This window comes from Marmota flaviventris, chromosome 11 (assembly GCF_047511675.1).
Source record: "Marmota flaviventris isolate mMarFla1 chromosome 11, mMarFla1.hap1, whole genome shotgun sequence".
Lineage (NCBI taxonomy): Eukaryota > Metazoa > Chordata > Mammalia > Rodentia > Sciuridae > Marmota > Marmota flaviventris.
The window spans coordinates 9,211,033-9,225,809 of NC_092508.1; the positions used below are offsets into that span (position 1 = coordinate 9,211,033).

The 14,777-nt window shown below is 45.8% G+C and overlaps 1 protein-coding gene across 1 annotated transcript in view; it reads left to right on the forward strand.

Annotated features, from left to right (window-relative positions):
• Positions 1-14,777, forward strand: part of Dner (delta/notch like EGF repeat containing) — a 291,214-nt gene that overhangs the window by 115,487 nt on the left and 160,950 nt on the right. Inside the window, exons 2-4 of the mRNA XM_027942023.2 lie at positions 761-1,102; positions 3,601-3,695; positions 6,109-6,275. Coding sequence (XP_027797824.2) covers positions 761-1,102; positions 3,601-3,695; positions 6,109-6,275 — 604 coding nt within the window. The remainder of the gene's footprint in view (positions 1-760; positions 1,103-3,600; positions 3,696-6,108; positions 6,276-14,777) is intronic.

Consider the following 14,777-nt stretch of genomic DNA (forward strand, 5'->3'; position numbering starts at 1 on the left):
TCCAGAGGAGCAGTCGATCTTTCTCCATTGTTTTCTAGTGTCCCCAAGTACCAACAAATGGCCCCCCTAGAGGTCAGCGGCAAAGGACTCGGAGATAAACTCTTTCCTCGTGAAGACATATAACCAAATTTTTGTCTTCCATTATCTATTGGGGGTCACATGTCTTTGTAATCACTCTCCAAAATAATGAGGTAAAGATGTCATTAAATTCTATTAAGCACCCCCCTTCCAGCTTCAGTTCTCATGCAAATAGTGATGCTATTGAATTAATAGGGTTGCCAAGCAGGAAGGAAATTGGGAGACCCAGGTAAGCCCACTCTGTAGGGCAGGGAAATTGGTCCATCATTGCCCACGAGGAAACTTTGCAAAGGTCCAGGATATGAAAAAGGAGATTCCAATTTAGATTCCTGAAACCTTTGTCATGACAGACAGCTACAAATGTCAAATTTGGTTTTTTCCTAATAAGCCTCGGTGTTAACGATTTTTGTTTTAGAAAATTCTTCCAAATAACGGGATCCTGAAATCAGCAGTATTTGGGGTTTGGGGTTGGGGGAAGGCTGTTCTCCACTGCAGTTTCACAGGCTGGGTGCCTGTTCTCTGCAGCAAGGTCAGTGTTGGGATGACCTTGGGAAACACGTAACTGAGAACAGAGGAACAGCGTTTCCACATCACGGTGACTCTGAGACTGGAGCTAATTTCCCAGTGATCGCACCGCTTTTCTTATGAGGGAATAATTGACCCATTTATGGTCTCGTTTCAGCTCGTTGCAGATCCTTGTGCCAGCAGCCCTTGTCGCCATGGCAACTGCAGCAGCAGCAGCAGCAGCCCCAGCAGCAGCCCCAGCAGCAGCAGCAGCAGCAACAGCGATGGCTACCTCTGCACTTGCGACGAGGGCTATGAAGGTCCCAACTGTGAACAGGCACTTCCCAGTCTCCCAGCCTCTGGCTGGACCGAGTCCATGGTGCCCAGACAGCTTCAGCCTGTCCCTGCCACCCAGGAGCCTGACATAATCCTGCCACACTCTCAGGCAACAGTGACACTGCCAACCTGGCAGCCGAAAACTGGGCAGAAAGTTGTAGAAATGAAGTGGGATCAAGTGGAGGTGAGCTCATGGTATGGTGTATATTTTCACATAAGAAACCAGAAACGTTAAGATAATTCTAGTGGTTCTTATCTGAGCAATAAAGATGGAAGACCTATAAAGTTTTCTATTGAACCAAAACGTGGGTAATGTTATTCTGTACCTGTGTGTATCATGGCTTTGCAATCATGAAAAGAGTCAATGAAAACCAAAGTGAAGGAGGTTATTTTCTGGAGTGATATCCACATACATTTCTGTGAGATAATCTTTGATTTGGGGGCAGACGCCTCAGTGTAGAGTCAAATAATCAAGTCATTGTTGAACTGATTTTCCTTCCTAGGGTATGTCTTAGTCTGTTTGGGCTGCTGTAACCAAAACACATAAACTAGCTGGCTTATAAACAACAGATGTTTATTCCTGACAGTTCTGGAGACCAGGAAGTCCGAGATCAGGGCAGATTTGGAGCCTGGGGAGGGCCCACTTACTCATAGAAGTGCCTTCTGACTGTAACCTCATATGGTTCAAGGGGGACCAGGATCCCTCAGGCCTCATTTATAAGGAGTTAGTCCCATGCATAGGGCTTTTCCCTCGTGAGCTAATGACCTGCCCAAGGCCCTGCCTCCTAATACTATCAGCCTGGGAGTTAGGGTTTTAATATGTGGATTTGGGACAATACAAACCTTTAAAGACCTGATTTTTTTTCTGTTATCATATTAATGTTTAGTTTTTATTTTTGGTATCTTGCAATATTTCCATGGGATTTAGTCTATCAGTTTGGCTGTTATACCTTCAATCTCTTCTAAAGTCTCATCCTGCTGGGCATGGTGGCACATGCCTGTAGTCCCAGTGACTCCTGAAGCTGACAAGATGATTTTGGGTTCAAAGCCAGCTTTAGCAACTTAGCAAAGCCCTAAGCAACTTCACCAGACCCTGTCTCTCAATAAAAAATGAAAACGGGCTGAGGAGGTGGCTCAGTGGTTAAGCACCCTGGGTTTGATCTCAGGTACCAAAATAAGTCTCATCCTGCAGATTTTTTGACAGACTTCTAAAAGTTGACATAAAGTATAATTTTGCTGGCTAGAAAAGTTGGAAGGCGAATCCACATCAAGAATCTGAGGTGACATTGGTAGAGCATAATTCCACCCCACATCTTCCACTGTATGTATCTAACATCCACATAAACCCAGTGACCTATTATCACAAATTTCATAGCTTGAAAAACACATGGGTCTTTGTGAAGCATGTATTAGAGTTGAGGAAGGTGTCTAAAAATGTCCCTGATATTGTAAAGGTGGCAGTGAAGTTTCTTCTCCTATTTTCTTGCTTGCTAACCGGTTGACCCACTTCTTTTTAGTGCCGCTCAGTTTACGAAGGCCTCGTTCCGACTGCAGGGCAGTGGTTCCAGCTACCTAAAACGCTGTGAAACTGGTTCTGATTTCAGACTCTTAATAAGTGCTTTGAAGTTAGGATTTGAATACCTCCTTGCGGGATGACGCCTTTATTGAATGTGAACTAGATTTGATTCCAAGTTTATCAAGGAAGCATCCTTTAAAGAAAATCTCTCCCCCACCAGCCATTTCAATCTATTTATTTAAAGTCATGCTTTCCTCAGACGGAAAGTGTAAAGAAGAAATGCTCCATCTTGTCGTTGTGCTCTTTGTCTTGGGCTATTGGGCTGTTGAAGAAGAGGTTCAGCAGGAAATGTGGGGATGCGCTTGGGCTTCCCTTTTTCATGAAGTAATGCTGCTTTGAAAACATGAAGCTATTTGGGGCTTAGAGGACTGAAACTCAACGACCAGTGTCTTTTCCACGAATTTAACAATTTAAATTTAAAATGGAAGTCTTTGAGTATCAAAGGTGGATTTTAGCCACAGAATGTAGCTCTAGGGTGTTCTGGCAAATAAGTGTTGGGGGAAATTCCTGACCATTTCTCTATTGTTTTCAGTAGATTCTGTGATGGGGAAGTATTTTCATACTCCTGTTTTCCCTGCTCTAGGTGAAGACAATTAGTTAATTAATTCAATTTAAAAATGTAGGTGTGGCCCTCAGGAGAGAAGAAGGGCAGCTTCCCTGCATGGGCAGCTGATGCCTGTTGGCCCAGGGAGCTGGGCCAGGTGCTCCCTGTCCTTGCAGGTGTGAAAGTGTGCTCTCCTGGGCACTAACACTCACACCCACAATCCCTCCCGTTCTGTAAGCATTCAGTCCCTTGTCAGCACCAGGATGCGCAAGGAACAGAGAATGAAAAAGAATAGGGAGTGAGACAGTGACTCTTTTCCTAAAATAGTGTATTTATCCATTTTTAAAGTCCTGGAAACCCATAGACTGCTCTTGTGGGAGCTGCAGTTCATAAAGTCGGGGCAAAGTCTCCTCTTCTTTCAAGGCCTAGGGATGCATGTGTTCCTTCCAGCAGGACAGCAGCCTCATCTGGAGAGGCACAGGGGTTGCGGCTCACGGAATTGTGCTTTGCGACCTTGTCTTGTACCGTGATCAACCCAATAGCATGTCCTCCTTTTCTCCAGGTGGTCCCCGACAGCGCCTGTGGGAATGCCAGCTCTAACAGCTCTGCAGGTGGCCGCCTGGTGTCCTTCGAAGTGCCACAGAACACCTCAGTAAAGTAAGAAGATTCTTGGTCGAAATTTGTTAAGATTGCAGGGCGTGGTGGTGCATACCTGTGGTCCCAGTGACTCAGGAGGCTGAGGGAGGAGAATTGAGAGTTCCAGCTCAGCCTGGGTGGTTTAGCAAGACCCTGTCTCTATAGAAATTAAAAAGGGCTGGAGATGTAGCTCTGAGGTAGAGCACCCCTGGATTCAATCCCCAGTACTGCAGAAAATAAAAAAACAGTCACCAAAACCTGAAAAAACACAATAGCCATCCAAACCACCCACTCCCACAGAACAGCTGCTAAGCTTGGTACTAGCACCTGTGTGCTGGGTGGTGCCCATAAATGTACCTGTCAGCACCAGGATGCGCAAGGATCACTGTAAAAGGCAGTGGTCTGCAGAATCATGAACAGAGTCCATAGGTAGACGCAGCCTATGCTGCTTGAAACCTGGAGGAAGCTGTCTCAGAAGAGGACTTCAGAGTTGGGACCCAGGGGGCTGGAGATGTGCAGGGAGGAGACTGGATTGCCTGAGGCTAATGTGGGGGACAAAGCCCTGATGAGACCTGGAACCAGGCACCTCATCTCCCACATGACTGTGGCTTCCAGAATTACTGGCCTCTTAAGATATTAATAGAACATTTGGTTAAATTCATTTGCATAATTTATCCCAAATTTAAAATTCTCACATTACAATTTTCTCCCTTCAAAGCAAGCAACTGAGTGTTGTGTTTTGTCTTAAGTTTAAGTTTCTTCAATCACAAACTGCTCATGGTCCCCAGGGGGAGGTGGAGGAGAGGCAGTGGGGAATCAGCTTTCCTGCATCAGCACTGGGGACTCACGGTGGGGGGGAGTGGGGGCAGACCCAGCACCGCAGTGTCCAGCCTGGCTGACACCCCCTCTGCCTGTTCTCCTTTGTTCCACCCTCCCCACACCACCCATGCAATCTCTGGACATTTGCTGTCCAGTCTTTGGGGATTTTAGAAGGTTGGGGACATGAGGTCCTGATCAACCATTTCAATGCATTACTGTCCTTTTAAGGGACTGTGGGCACTCTAGTCCTTTTTCGTAAATATGGGTCCTTTTTGCCCGTCTTGCTTTCCCAGTAGTGGCATCTGGAAGGGGACTTGGTTACAGTGCCCCTGCACCCTCCTCCCCAGGTCTTGACGTTCCTCTGGTAGGGGAAGCCCCAGAAAGGGCAGTGGACTTGGACACAGGAGCAAGGTCCCTGCAGGGAGTAGGGTCTGAGGCCACTCCCAGCTCCACCAGCAGGGGGACCCCGGTCCTCAGGGTTTTAGGTGCTCACAACAGCTGAAAGCCCTGGTCCAGAGCCGTGTGAGGGAGTGCCGAGGAGAGCTAGTGACTAACTCGTGTACTAGTTTCCTTTTTAAGCAACCATCTCCCAGGCCTTTCTTGCTCAGATGATACTACTTGGCTCTCATAAGCCTGTCTGAATTATTCTGGTCTTCTATCCCTTCAAACACTTTTTTTCCCTCTCTCTCTACAAACCTGAGACCCTGTTAGGCTGTAGAACTGGATGGAAATGGCCCAGACTGAGCAAAGTCAGAATGCCAGATGATCTGTGGGCACCCCCAATCCATGTGTGGGGTTTCCTAGCCCCTTACAATTTAATTTATTCATGCATTCAGTTGTTACCAAACTTTTCCGAGCCCTCTGCTGCAAGCTGGAGCTCTGTATTGGGGGAACAGCTCTGCAGAGAGCACCCTGGGAACCTTCAGCCAGAGGTGGAACCAAGCCCTTCCGGGACACAGGGAGAATGGGCAGCTGCTAATGGGCAGCTGTGTATTTCCTGGGTGGAGATGGAGGAGCTGGGAGAGAACTGGGCTGGGAGGAGACAGGGTAGCTCCTCCCTGCTGGAGCGCTGGGTTACTGGGATAAGGTGCAGGAGTGGCGGCTGGGAGGGAGCAGGGAGGGGTTGAGGGCCTTTGATGGCAGCTCATTCTCTGGATTGTATCCTGAAAACCAAAGGAAACCAGGGGAGACCTGAAAGGGACAGGGAGAATGACACAGTTTGCTCATTTGGACAGTGAATACAACCCAGGGGGTCGTGTTGAGTTGCGGTACACATTTGAGATAAATTTAAGCAAGACTCTTTATGTTGTGTGGATATCAAAGGATTTGTCTGTAAAAGAACCAGTGTGCTCTTTTTATCATTTTTAAAAATTGTTACCAAGGTGAGGCACCTTCAGTTGCCCTGTGGTGGATTTTAAAAGGTGGGAGTTAGACATTTCTAGTAAATGTGGGGAAACTTGGGGGTGCCCAAAGTTGACAAGTGTCCACACAATCCTTCTCTCAGCTTCCCCACATCTCTGGGATGTACATGTTGCCTTTAGTTTTGACTTGATGAATTGGTTCTGGGATGGATTTTTCTGGAAGAGATTTTCAATGACATCATTCCTGTTTTCAGAATTCGGCAAGATGCCACTGCTTCTCTGATTTTGCTGTGGAAGGTCACTGCCACGGGGTTTCAACAGTGCTCCCTCATAGACGGAAGAAGTGTGACCCCCCTCCAGGCTCCCGGGGGCCTTGTCCTCTTGGAGGAGATGCTGACTTTGGGGCACAATCACTTCATTGGTGAGTCACAGCAGTCTCCTCCATACCACGTCTGATTCAGGTCAACCTTGGTTGGTATTTGGACATAGACTGGAAATCTTGCTCAGATAATATGAATTCTAGATATCAACAGTTTCCTCCATTTTAGATATGGTTTGACTTAGAATCAAATTGGTTTCTATTGTAATATTTGCAGTGTGGCTCAAAGTGGAGGAAGCAGGAGCTCTGGGTTCCAGAGACTGTATCGTGAGCCACTTGCTCAGATGTCACAGGAGGGTTTACAGCTTCCTCTGGGCTCCTTGCCCTCACACCCACTGCTGAATGGGCCTCTTGTAACTTTTCACTCTTTCTTGCCTCCATAATTTAACCTCCTTGAACTTGTCACATATCCAGAGAGTTGTTTTTGAGTTTCTCTGTGGAGTAGAAATGTCCTTCAGACAGCAAAGCCCCCAGGTTCCCTTTCCCAGTCCCATCCATACCCCTCCCAAGGGCTGCACTTGGACAGTTTTGTAAGGATGACCTTTCCCCTGGCTTAGCATTCTGACCATTTCTGCCACTTGTCCTCACCCCTCACCTGGCGCAGGGCACTACTCGAGTTGGAACTTGTAACTCTAGCCCCTTAACTTTGCTGATGTGAGGGACTTTATTAGAGCTTCTTCCATCTATAGCAGCCACGCAAAGACACAAGCTGAAGGGTAGAATCTGCCCCTGCCAGTCTAATGCCCCCACCTGTTCCTGCAGCTCATACCTTCTCGTGTCCAGCCAGGTATTCCAGCGTCCTCCTTTAGAGGATGGGATCTTTACACCCGTTTGAAACATTAGCTGGCATTTATGTCCTTTTGGTTGTAACATGGGTTTAAGTTTGGACTGACAGAGGTGCAGGTGGGGATTAATAGGGATTTACCAGCATTAATATAAATTTATCTTTTGAGATAGGAGAAATTCTGTGAATTCACATACAGTTTGAACTCATTTTGCTAATGCAATTTTAAGGAAAAAATGATCTCTCTGGTTGAAATTTATTGTTCCTGGGAGGTGTTTTTTTTTTTCTTTTTTTCCCCCAGTGCTGGTGTTTGTACCCAGGGCCCCTCATGCAGCTCTTGCACTCTCAGCAGGTGCTCTACACTGAGCCACACTCCTGCCCAAATATACTAGTCCTTAGAGGGATAATCTTAAAACATTAATTTCACATACTCAAAATTGAGGGACTCTTTCTCCCCACATTAGACTTTAGGTTATCACGGGGAGGCAATGAATTTGAGTAATGTCATTTCTTTCCAAATACCATTTCTTTCACTTAGAAATGTTGTGATCTGCTGTCTCAGATTTCCTGGCTAGAGCTGGTAGGGCTCCTGTTTGCTGCAGAGCCTGGCTCCACAGCAGAGATCCCTGCCTCCCTGCTCCTCTCCCTGAGGTGGCGGGCGGTCCTGTCGCCAGCCCCTGCAGAGGAGCCATGGCCAGCTTCCCGACAGTGATAAATTGGCTACACCTACACACTGCCAGCCTCCTCCTTTACAAGATCTCTTTGTCTTAAAGAAACAAGATGTATCTTTTGTAATCAGGGAAGAAGCCTTATGCTTACTACATTGACATATGTTTAATGCTCTTTTTATTCTGTTAACAAAGGGAGCTTAAAAAATAAAACTAAAAAAAAAAAAAAAAAGGAGCTTAAGAAAATGATTTACTTTCCTAATCTGGGCTCTTTAGGCCTGAATACGTTTTAGCAAAGACCATTTTGTGAGCACAGTGACACATTCATGTCACAGACGGACAGGTTGGTGCTAATGCAGGTGGGAAGAAAACATCCATGTCAGGGGAGGGCAGAGTTCCAGAGCGGTGTGGTTCAGACCCTTCTGCTCCCTTCTAGGAAGAAGCTTGAAAAACTTACTGGGGTGGACCGTCTCCTGTCTCTCCACTCTATCTATAGACCCCATGCACTTAACCTCTGGCCAGGGCATTTCAGTATTCCCATGCAATATGGCAGAAGGATCCCTTCTGTGTCTTGGGGAGACCAGGTTGTTTGCTGTCAGTAGATTTGAATACCTTTTAAAAATTAATTATTTTTTAGGTTATGGTAATCTATTATGAATTAAGGAGTATAATATATTTATTTTTTAAATCGATACATAAAAAAGCATAAAAGTTACAGGAGTACGGGTCCGCAGGATACTTCAATACACGTGTACCTCGTGTAGCATCTAAATCAGACTGCACACCTCTAGCTCCTCAAACGCTTATTGAACCTTCATGGTGAGAGATTCGCAGTCCTTTCTTCTACACTTGTGAAGTCATCTGCTGAGAGTGTGATGTCCTGCCCAGGCCAGATGACCCCATGTGCACGATTGAGCCTGTTTCAGTGTGCCCACAGTTAACTTTCTTAGTTTTCCTTCGTTACCATTGATTCACTAACATTTATCCTGTTTCAGGGAAAAAAAGCAGAGACATTTCTACGACGTGTGTGACCCTCATCCCTGGGTCTTCTCTACCAACCTGTTCCCTCCTGAGTTACCACCAGATTTCATTCTCTGCCTTCTCCTTAATCACCCCTTTTGGTTTTCTTCAATGCATCTCTCCCACATATATTATTTGCTTTATGCATTGTTTGGGGGTAAATAACGAAATAACCTCTGTTTATGCCGTCTGCCCCGTGGGGAGCATCAGAGGTGCTCATTAGACTGAGTGACTCAGTCACCCCACAGTTTGTGTTTCCAGGGAGTAAAGTTCATCGGGTTTCCATGAAGCATAGTGTGACTCCCGTGTCTTTAGGAAGTGTAAATATATTTTACTTGCAGTGGCTTGAGCACACTGATGTGAGGGGTGGTCTCAGGGGCCCAAGCAGCCCTCTGGGATGTGACCTCTGAGAGAAAGCTGCTGAAGGAATGGGGAACCATTTCCCCGGTGGAAGCCCCTCTGGACCCCTCCCCAGGCGTTTCCTCCTCTAGTCTCCTGCCCCAAGGGACAGGTCTCCTCACTTCTGCTTGGTGGTCCTCGTTCTGCCGGGCCCATCCCCAGCTGCATTGCACCCCAGACTCTCCCTACCTCACACCCGCAAATCCATTCTTCCTCAAGTCCTCATTTAAACTCTCCTCGTTTGAGTCTCTGATATGGAAATTAGCTGCCAAAGATTCTACTCCACGTGGATTCTCAAATCTCCTTTTACTCTTACAAATTCTGTCCAACACACAGCGGCCCGGGACACTCTGCTCAGTCCTCCCCTTGCCCCAGAAGCCCCGGAAGCCACGTCAGCCTCACCCACACTTCTGCCTACCTGCTTGCTCAGGGGAACACCGATTTCCCTTCCACACTCTTCTCTCCTACTCCATACTTGTTGTTAGCTGGATCGGGTAGTCTATCCCTTTGCCCTTCTTTGAAATTGTTCTCATTTTGAGCCAGATCATTTATCGTCTTCTTCTTCCTGGCAGTGCTCTACTTTCTTACAGTTGCCGTTTTCTCTTCCCTCCTTCGGTTCTCCTGCTCCTAACCCCTGTTTTCTCGGTGGCTTTTATCAGGTACACGTTTGTGCCGAGCTTTCTTATGGTTTCAGCACATTTTTATGTCTATGTTATAACAATACGTGTACTGGAATATTTCATCTAGACCAGTGGTACTTCATTTAGGATCCCCAGAGATTCTCCTCTTATAACTTTAATTCTCTTTAATTCACAAAGGAGTAAACAGTGCGACGTGCGGCCCATAGGAATGTGCTGGTATCATTTTTGTAGAATTTTAGCCACAGAGCCCCGGAAATCAATAATTCCTAGAATTTTGAAACTAATTTCTTGGTTGGGTTGGATGGTTTCCAAGTCTGCCCCTCACCCCATAACCTCTTTGTGCATCCTGGGGGCTGGGGAGTCCTCCTTGACCTTACTTTTTAGTTTAAGGCTCTTTTTTTTTTTTTTGGTACCAGGGATTGAACCCAGAGGTGCTTAACCACTGAGCTACATTGCCAGCCATTTTTATATTTTATTTAGAGGCAGGGTCTCACTAAATTGCTTAGGGCCTCAATAATTTGCTGAGGCTAACTTTGAACTCCTGCCTCAGCCTCCCAAACTGCTGGGATTATGGGTGTGTGCCACTGCTCAGTTTAAGACTCTTGTTTTGCAAAACGATTCCTATAACAGTGTCTTCACTTCATTCCCTTCTCTTGAGAAACAAGGCAGGAATAGGGAGTTTATAGAAAGGTGAATAATTTTCTCTTGTTAAGGTGATAAGACTTCCCTGGTGCAATAGTCTTTCATGGGCCCAGGGGTTTAGATTTTCATGGACTTACCTGTGCATTTGTCCTCACTGGAATTACAGTCCTGAGGAGATTATAGTCTTTTGAGTCTAATAGTTTATTTAGGCATATTTTAAAAACAACAGAATTCTCTATACCCAACCAGTACTATTATTCTTAGGCAAAAGTTTTGCACTCTGGGCTCAATTGCCCCTGATTTTGGGAGTCACGGCGTGCAAAGGTGTATTTCATGGATACTGTAGATCTCCTGAAAATGTATTGTGTGCATCTCTGCATCTTTATCAGGAGAGTCAAAACTTCACTGGATTCTTAAGGGCATCTGATTCCCTAGAAATTTTAGAGCCATTGCTTTAAGCTTTGTGTGTGATCCTGTGAGAAGACATAGGACTTTTAAGGTTCTTTGCTTATCCAATGAAGTTTCCTTTGACAGGTGTATCTGCTTCCTAAGTCTATATTGAGGAATTTAATCTAGTTTTATTTACTTATGTTTGTGGGCAGCAGGGCTCTGGGAAATATTTAGTCTGTTAGTTTAGAAAACAGGAACTGCGTGCCTCTATTTCCCAGACACTTTTCTAGTTTGCGAATGTGAAGATGATTTAGGTGTCATCTCTAGGTGTGTGGAGTGGCAGGGAAAGAAGTGCCATGACAAGGAATGTGCAGAAGTAGCCAGAGGACTCAGAGGAAGGAGCAGCAAACTCTACCAGGGAAAGAAGGGCAGGCAAAGTGTTCTCCTGGGAGGTGCGGGATGGGGTGTGGCACTTGGGTGGCCCAGGCCTCTGTGTGATTAATTTAATAGTAGTGCTCCATACTAATGGCGGTCACACCTGGGAATGAAGTTTAATTTCAACAAATATATAACAGAACCTGGAAAATCTCACTACCTTGTATTATCTCTCTTCTTAGATATGAGCAAATTTATATCAAGTGAGGTGCTCAAGGTATGGATTATGTTTTTTGGATTCTACATTCATCCTCCAAAGAAATGGAGGGAATCTTCTGGTCTTTGATGTGAGTTTTCGGGTAGCCCTTTGGAGTCTTTAATGAACCTCTGTTTTCTCATTCTGGAATGGTATCTCCCCCCCCCCCCTTCTGTTCCTATAAGCCACGTCCTTCAAAACACAAGTTCTAAAAATAACTTGGGTCAGATTGGGGTGTCTCATCTTGCACATCTGGTGGAGAGAGGGATTTGGGGGGAAGTGTTCCTGAAAACTGGAACATTACCAGGACACTCTAGTTGGGACAGGAGTGGGCAGTATTGTAACTGAGGTGGGCAGTATTGAAAGGGGAGAAAGTTCCAATGGAATAGTAAGGACAGGAGCTTTTGCTGACCTCTCTGTTTGGCTGGGGAGCTTCCTGAAGCCATGCACAGCAGTCTTTGCTTGTTTTGGGGGGTGTATATCTAAGTCAGCAATTTAGGCCTTGGGATTCTAGACGGATATTTTTTGATCTCATTCACTTCTATTTGGTTTCTTGGTCAGGACTTTAACTCAGCAATAAATAGTCTGGCCTGCCTCTCCCTATCTGCCCACCATTCCCCTCTCGTTCCTGTCTGGCTTCCAGCTCCTGCGATTGCTTCCTGGCCATGGGTACCATGTAGAGCAGCCAGAATCCATCTCCTTATGGGACACTCACGGCGGCAGGCAAGGTATAGAGGAGGGAGAGGCCAGGGACAGACCAAGGCATGTCAGAAGGAAGGATACCCCTGGGGCTGACGGGTGCACGGCCTCCGTCGTCCTCCTGTTGGAAAGGGCTATGCACAGATGCAGGATCAAAGTGGCCATTCACCTCTGGCAGCTGCAGGGACCTGAGGCCCACTTATCTCTTTCCTACACACTCTAACCTCAGGTTATGTTTCTCCTTCCTCTGATGTTCATTTAAATTTGCATTTTGCCATTTAGTGTTATGTATTTTCTATAAGCCTCTTGGATCATAAAAAATGAGTTAGGATATAAAGAAATAAGACAGTGGGAAGGACAGTTGATTTTCAGAATGTCCTTTAGTGTACCTATATAACGTTTTCATTGAGCATGACTTTTCCAGGTCCATTAGCTTAGGGATCAATATTTGCCTCTCAGCCGTGACCCAGCAAGGCGGGGTTGATTTTCTGAAATGTTCTAGCCCATCTTCCCAAGCCCCTCTTTCTTGCATGCAGCCTGCTGCCACACCTCATTCTAAAGTTGCCCCTTAGTTCTCCTGGTGCCAGGCTCTGTTCTGTCACCTGCAGCCTCCAGTGTCCAGGCAGGCTGTTCTCTGGTGGGGGTGTGCCACAGTGTATCTTACTATCCAAATCTGGGGCTAGGGGGTCCCTGGACCCTGGATTGAATGTTAAACTGGGTTCTTCCCTTCCACACGCAGAGCTCCTGGGCTTCCGTCAGCTTCCTGGAGTAAAAACCTCATTCCTTCGAGTGTAAGGTCCCCATGCCTCCAGTTCCATCCCTGTGACTGTCAACCCTGTCTTGCTGCTGCACAAGGAAGACCCCTCCTTTCCGTGGTCTGGACTCTGACTTCTTGATGTTCCAGTAGCTCTGCCTCGGATCATGCTCCACTCCTAGATGCTGACGCCAGCCCAGTGTGGGGCTGCTTCTTTCCTGACTCTGAGTCATGGGGTTGGATTGCTGTTTCTGGAGGTGTGCCCAGACCCACCAGGCACGTCCCCTGTGTGCTTCTCTCTGCATAAGACAGGCAGCATTCAGTTCCATTAGCATAGGGATCAATATTGGCATCTCAGCTGTGACCCAGCGAGGCTGGGTTGATTTTCCAGAATATCTAAGCTCATCTTCCTGAGCCCCTCTTTCTTGCATGCAGCTGCTGCCACTCCACTTTCTAAAGTTGCCAGTGTGGTCTTTACTCTGGCTCCTTCCCTGGCTTCCAACAGTGGCTTTGCTGGTTGTTGGTCTCTCCTTTTCCTCTAATAGCAGCGTTTGCAGCCATCATCACACAACTCAGCGTCTGAATATTCTCCATCCTTCACCAACTTTTTTTTTTTTTAATGTTGGTTTTATGTCATTGAATTGTAGACCTCTACAAAGAAGAGATGGTGTCCTAGCTCCTGGCAACCATGGTGACCACAGGGTGCTCACCTGGCTGATCACATTTGGTTTAGACAAAAGTTACTGCTCCATAAATGCCTTGCGAAGAAAATTCCCAGCTGCCAAATGTCAATCTTAAGAAATCTTTGTAGATTTTCATAACTCATCTCTGTGACATTTAAATGCCCCCCTTTTCATTACATTAAATGTATTTTAGAGGATCAAATGCAAAAAAAAAAAAAAAAAAGAAAGAAAGAAAAAGAAGGCAGAAACTTCTCATCCTTTTGGGAGTACTACATCTTTCCTTTAAGTATCTTTCTCTGGGAGCTAAAATAGTCAAAATTTGGAAAGGTTACCACCTATAGAATCATTAACATCTTCTTTCTATGGAAACTTAAGATTTAAAAATGAAAATGCAAATATTTCACCTTTTTATGGTCATCTTAAAACCAGAGTTGAACAAGGTCTGTGGAGCTTATTATAATAGAGAGAGAAAAAAAAAAAAAAAAAGAAACCCAAACTTGGATGTGTTCAAACAAAAAGTAAAAGCTAGAGAAGACCAGAGGGAGCATGGAGCTGCTCTGAAGAGCACAGCTTACATCAATTCCTACACTTCACATTTGCTAATAAGAGGCTTCCGTGACATTGAAATTGCACTTAAACTGTAACCACACTTCAGTGTTATTAGCAATCAGGATTATTGTTAATTTTCTTTTTGTCATTGAGTATTAAGATCAATGAGCATTAGGATTGTTGAGTATTAGGATTTTTTAAAAAATCAGTTGTCGTTAAACTTCATGTCCTGCTCCTCTCTTCCTAAATATTGTCACGGTCAGCATCATTTATTTATTGTGTGGATTGATTATGATGATAAATTGAGCATCATTGAAAGTACCCCACCATGGGCATGCGTGGCAGCTATAGCTGGCCATCTACAGCTCAGAGGCCCCACTGTGCTGGAACGGGGCAGATGACTAAAGATTCGTGAGGTGTTCCTCTTCTCCTCCAAGCCAGACCTGTGAGCCAGGCAGATTCCTGGTCTTCCCACAGGCCTGATAGCTCTGCAGAGGAGTCTTCTACAAGCTCCTCTGGTGACTCGTTAGCACACTAGAGTCTGCAGATTCCAAGAACTGACTGAGAAGTAAAGGATGACCCTATGGTGGAGTGAAACCATTCCAGCCCAGATATAGGGCAATGGAGCAAGGTGCTGAGGCACTTCTGTGGTTTTTTGAGGTTTGCTTTCAGACTTTAAGACAA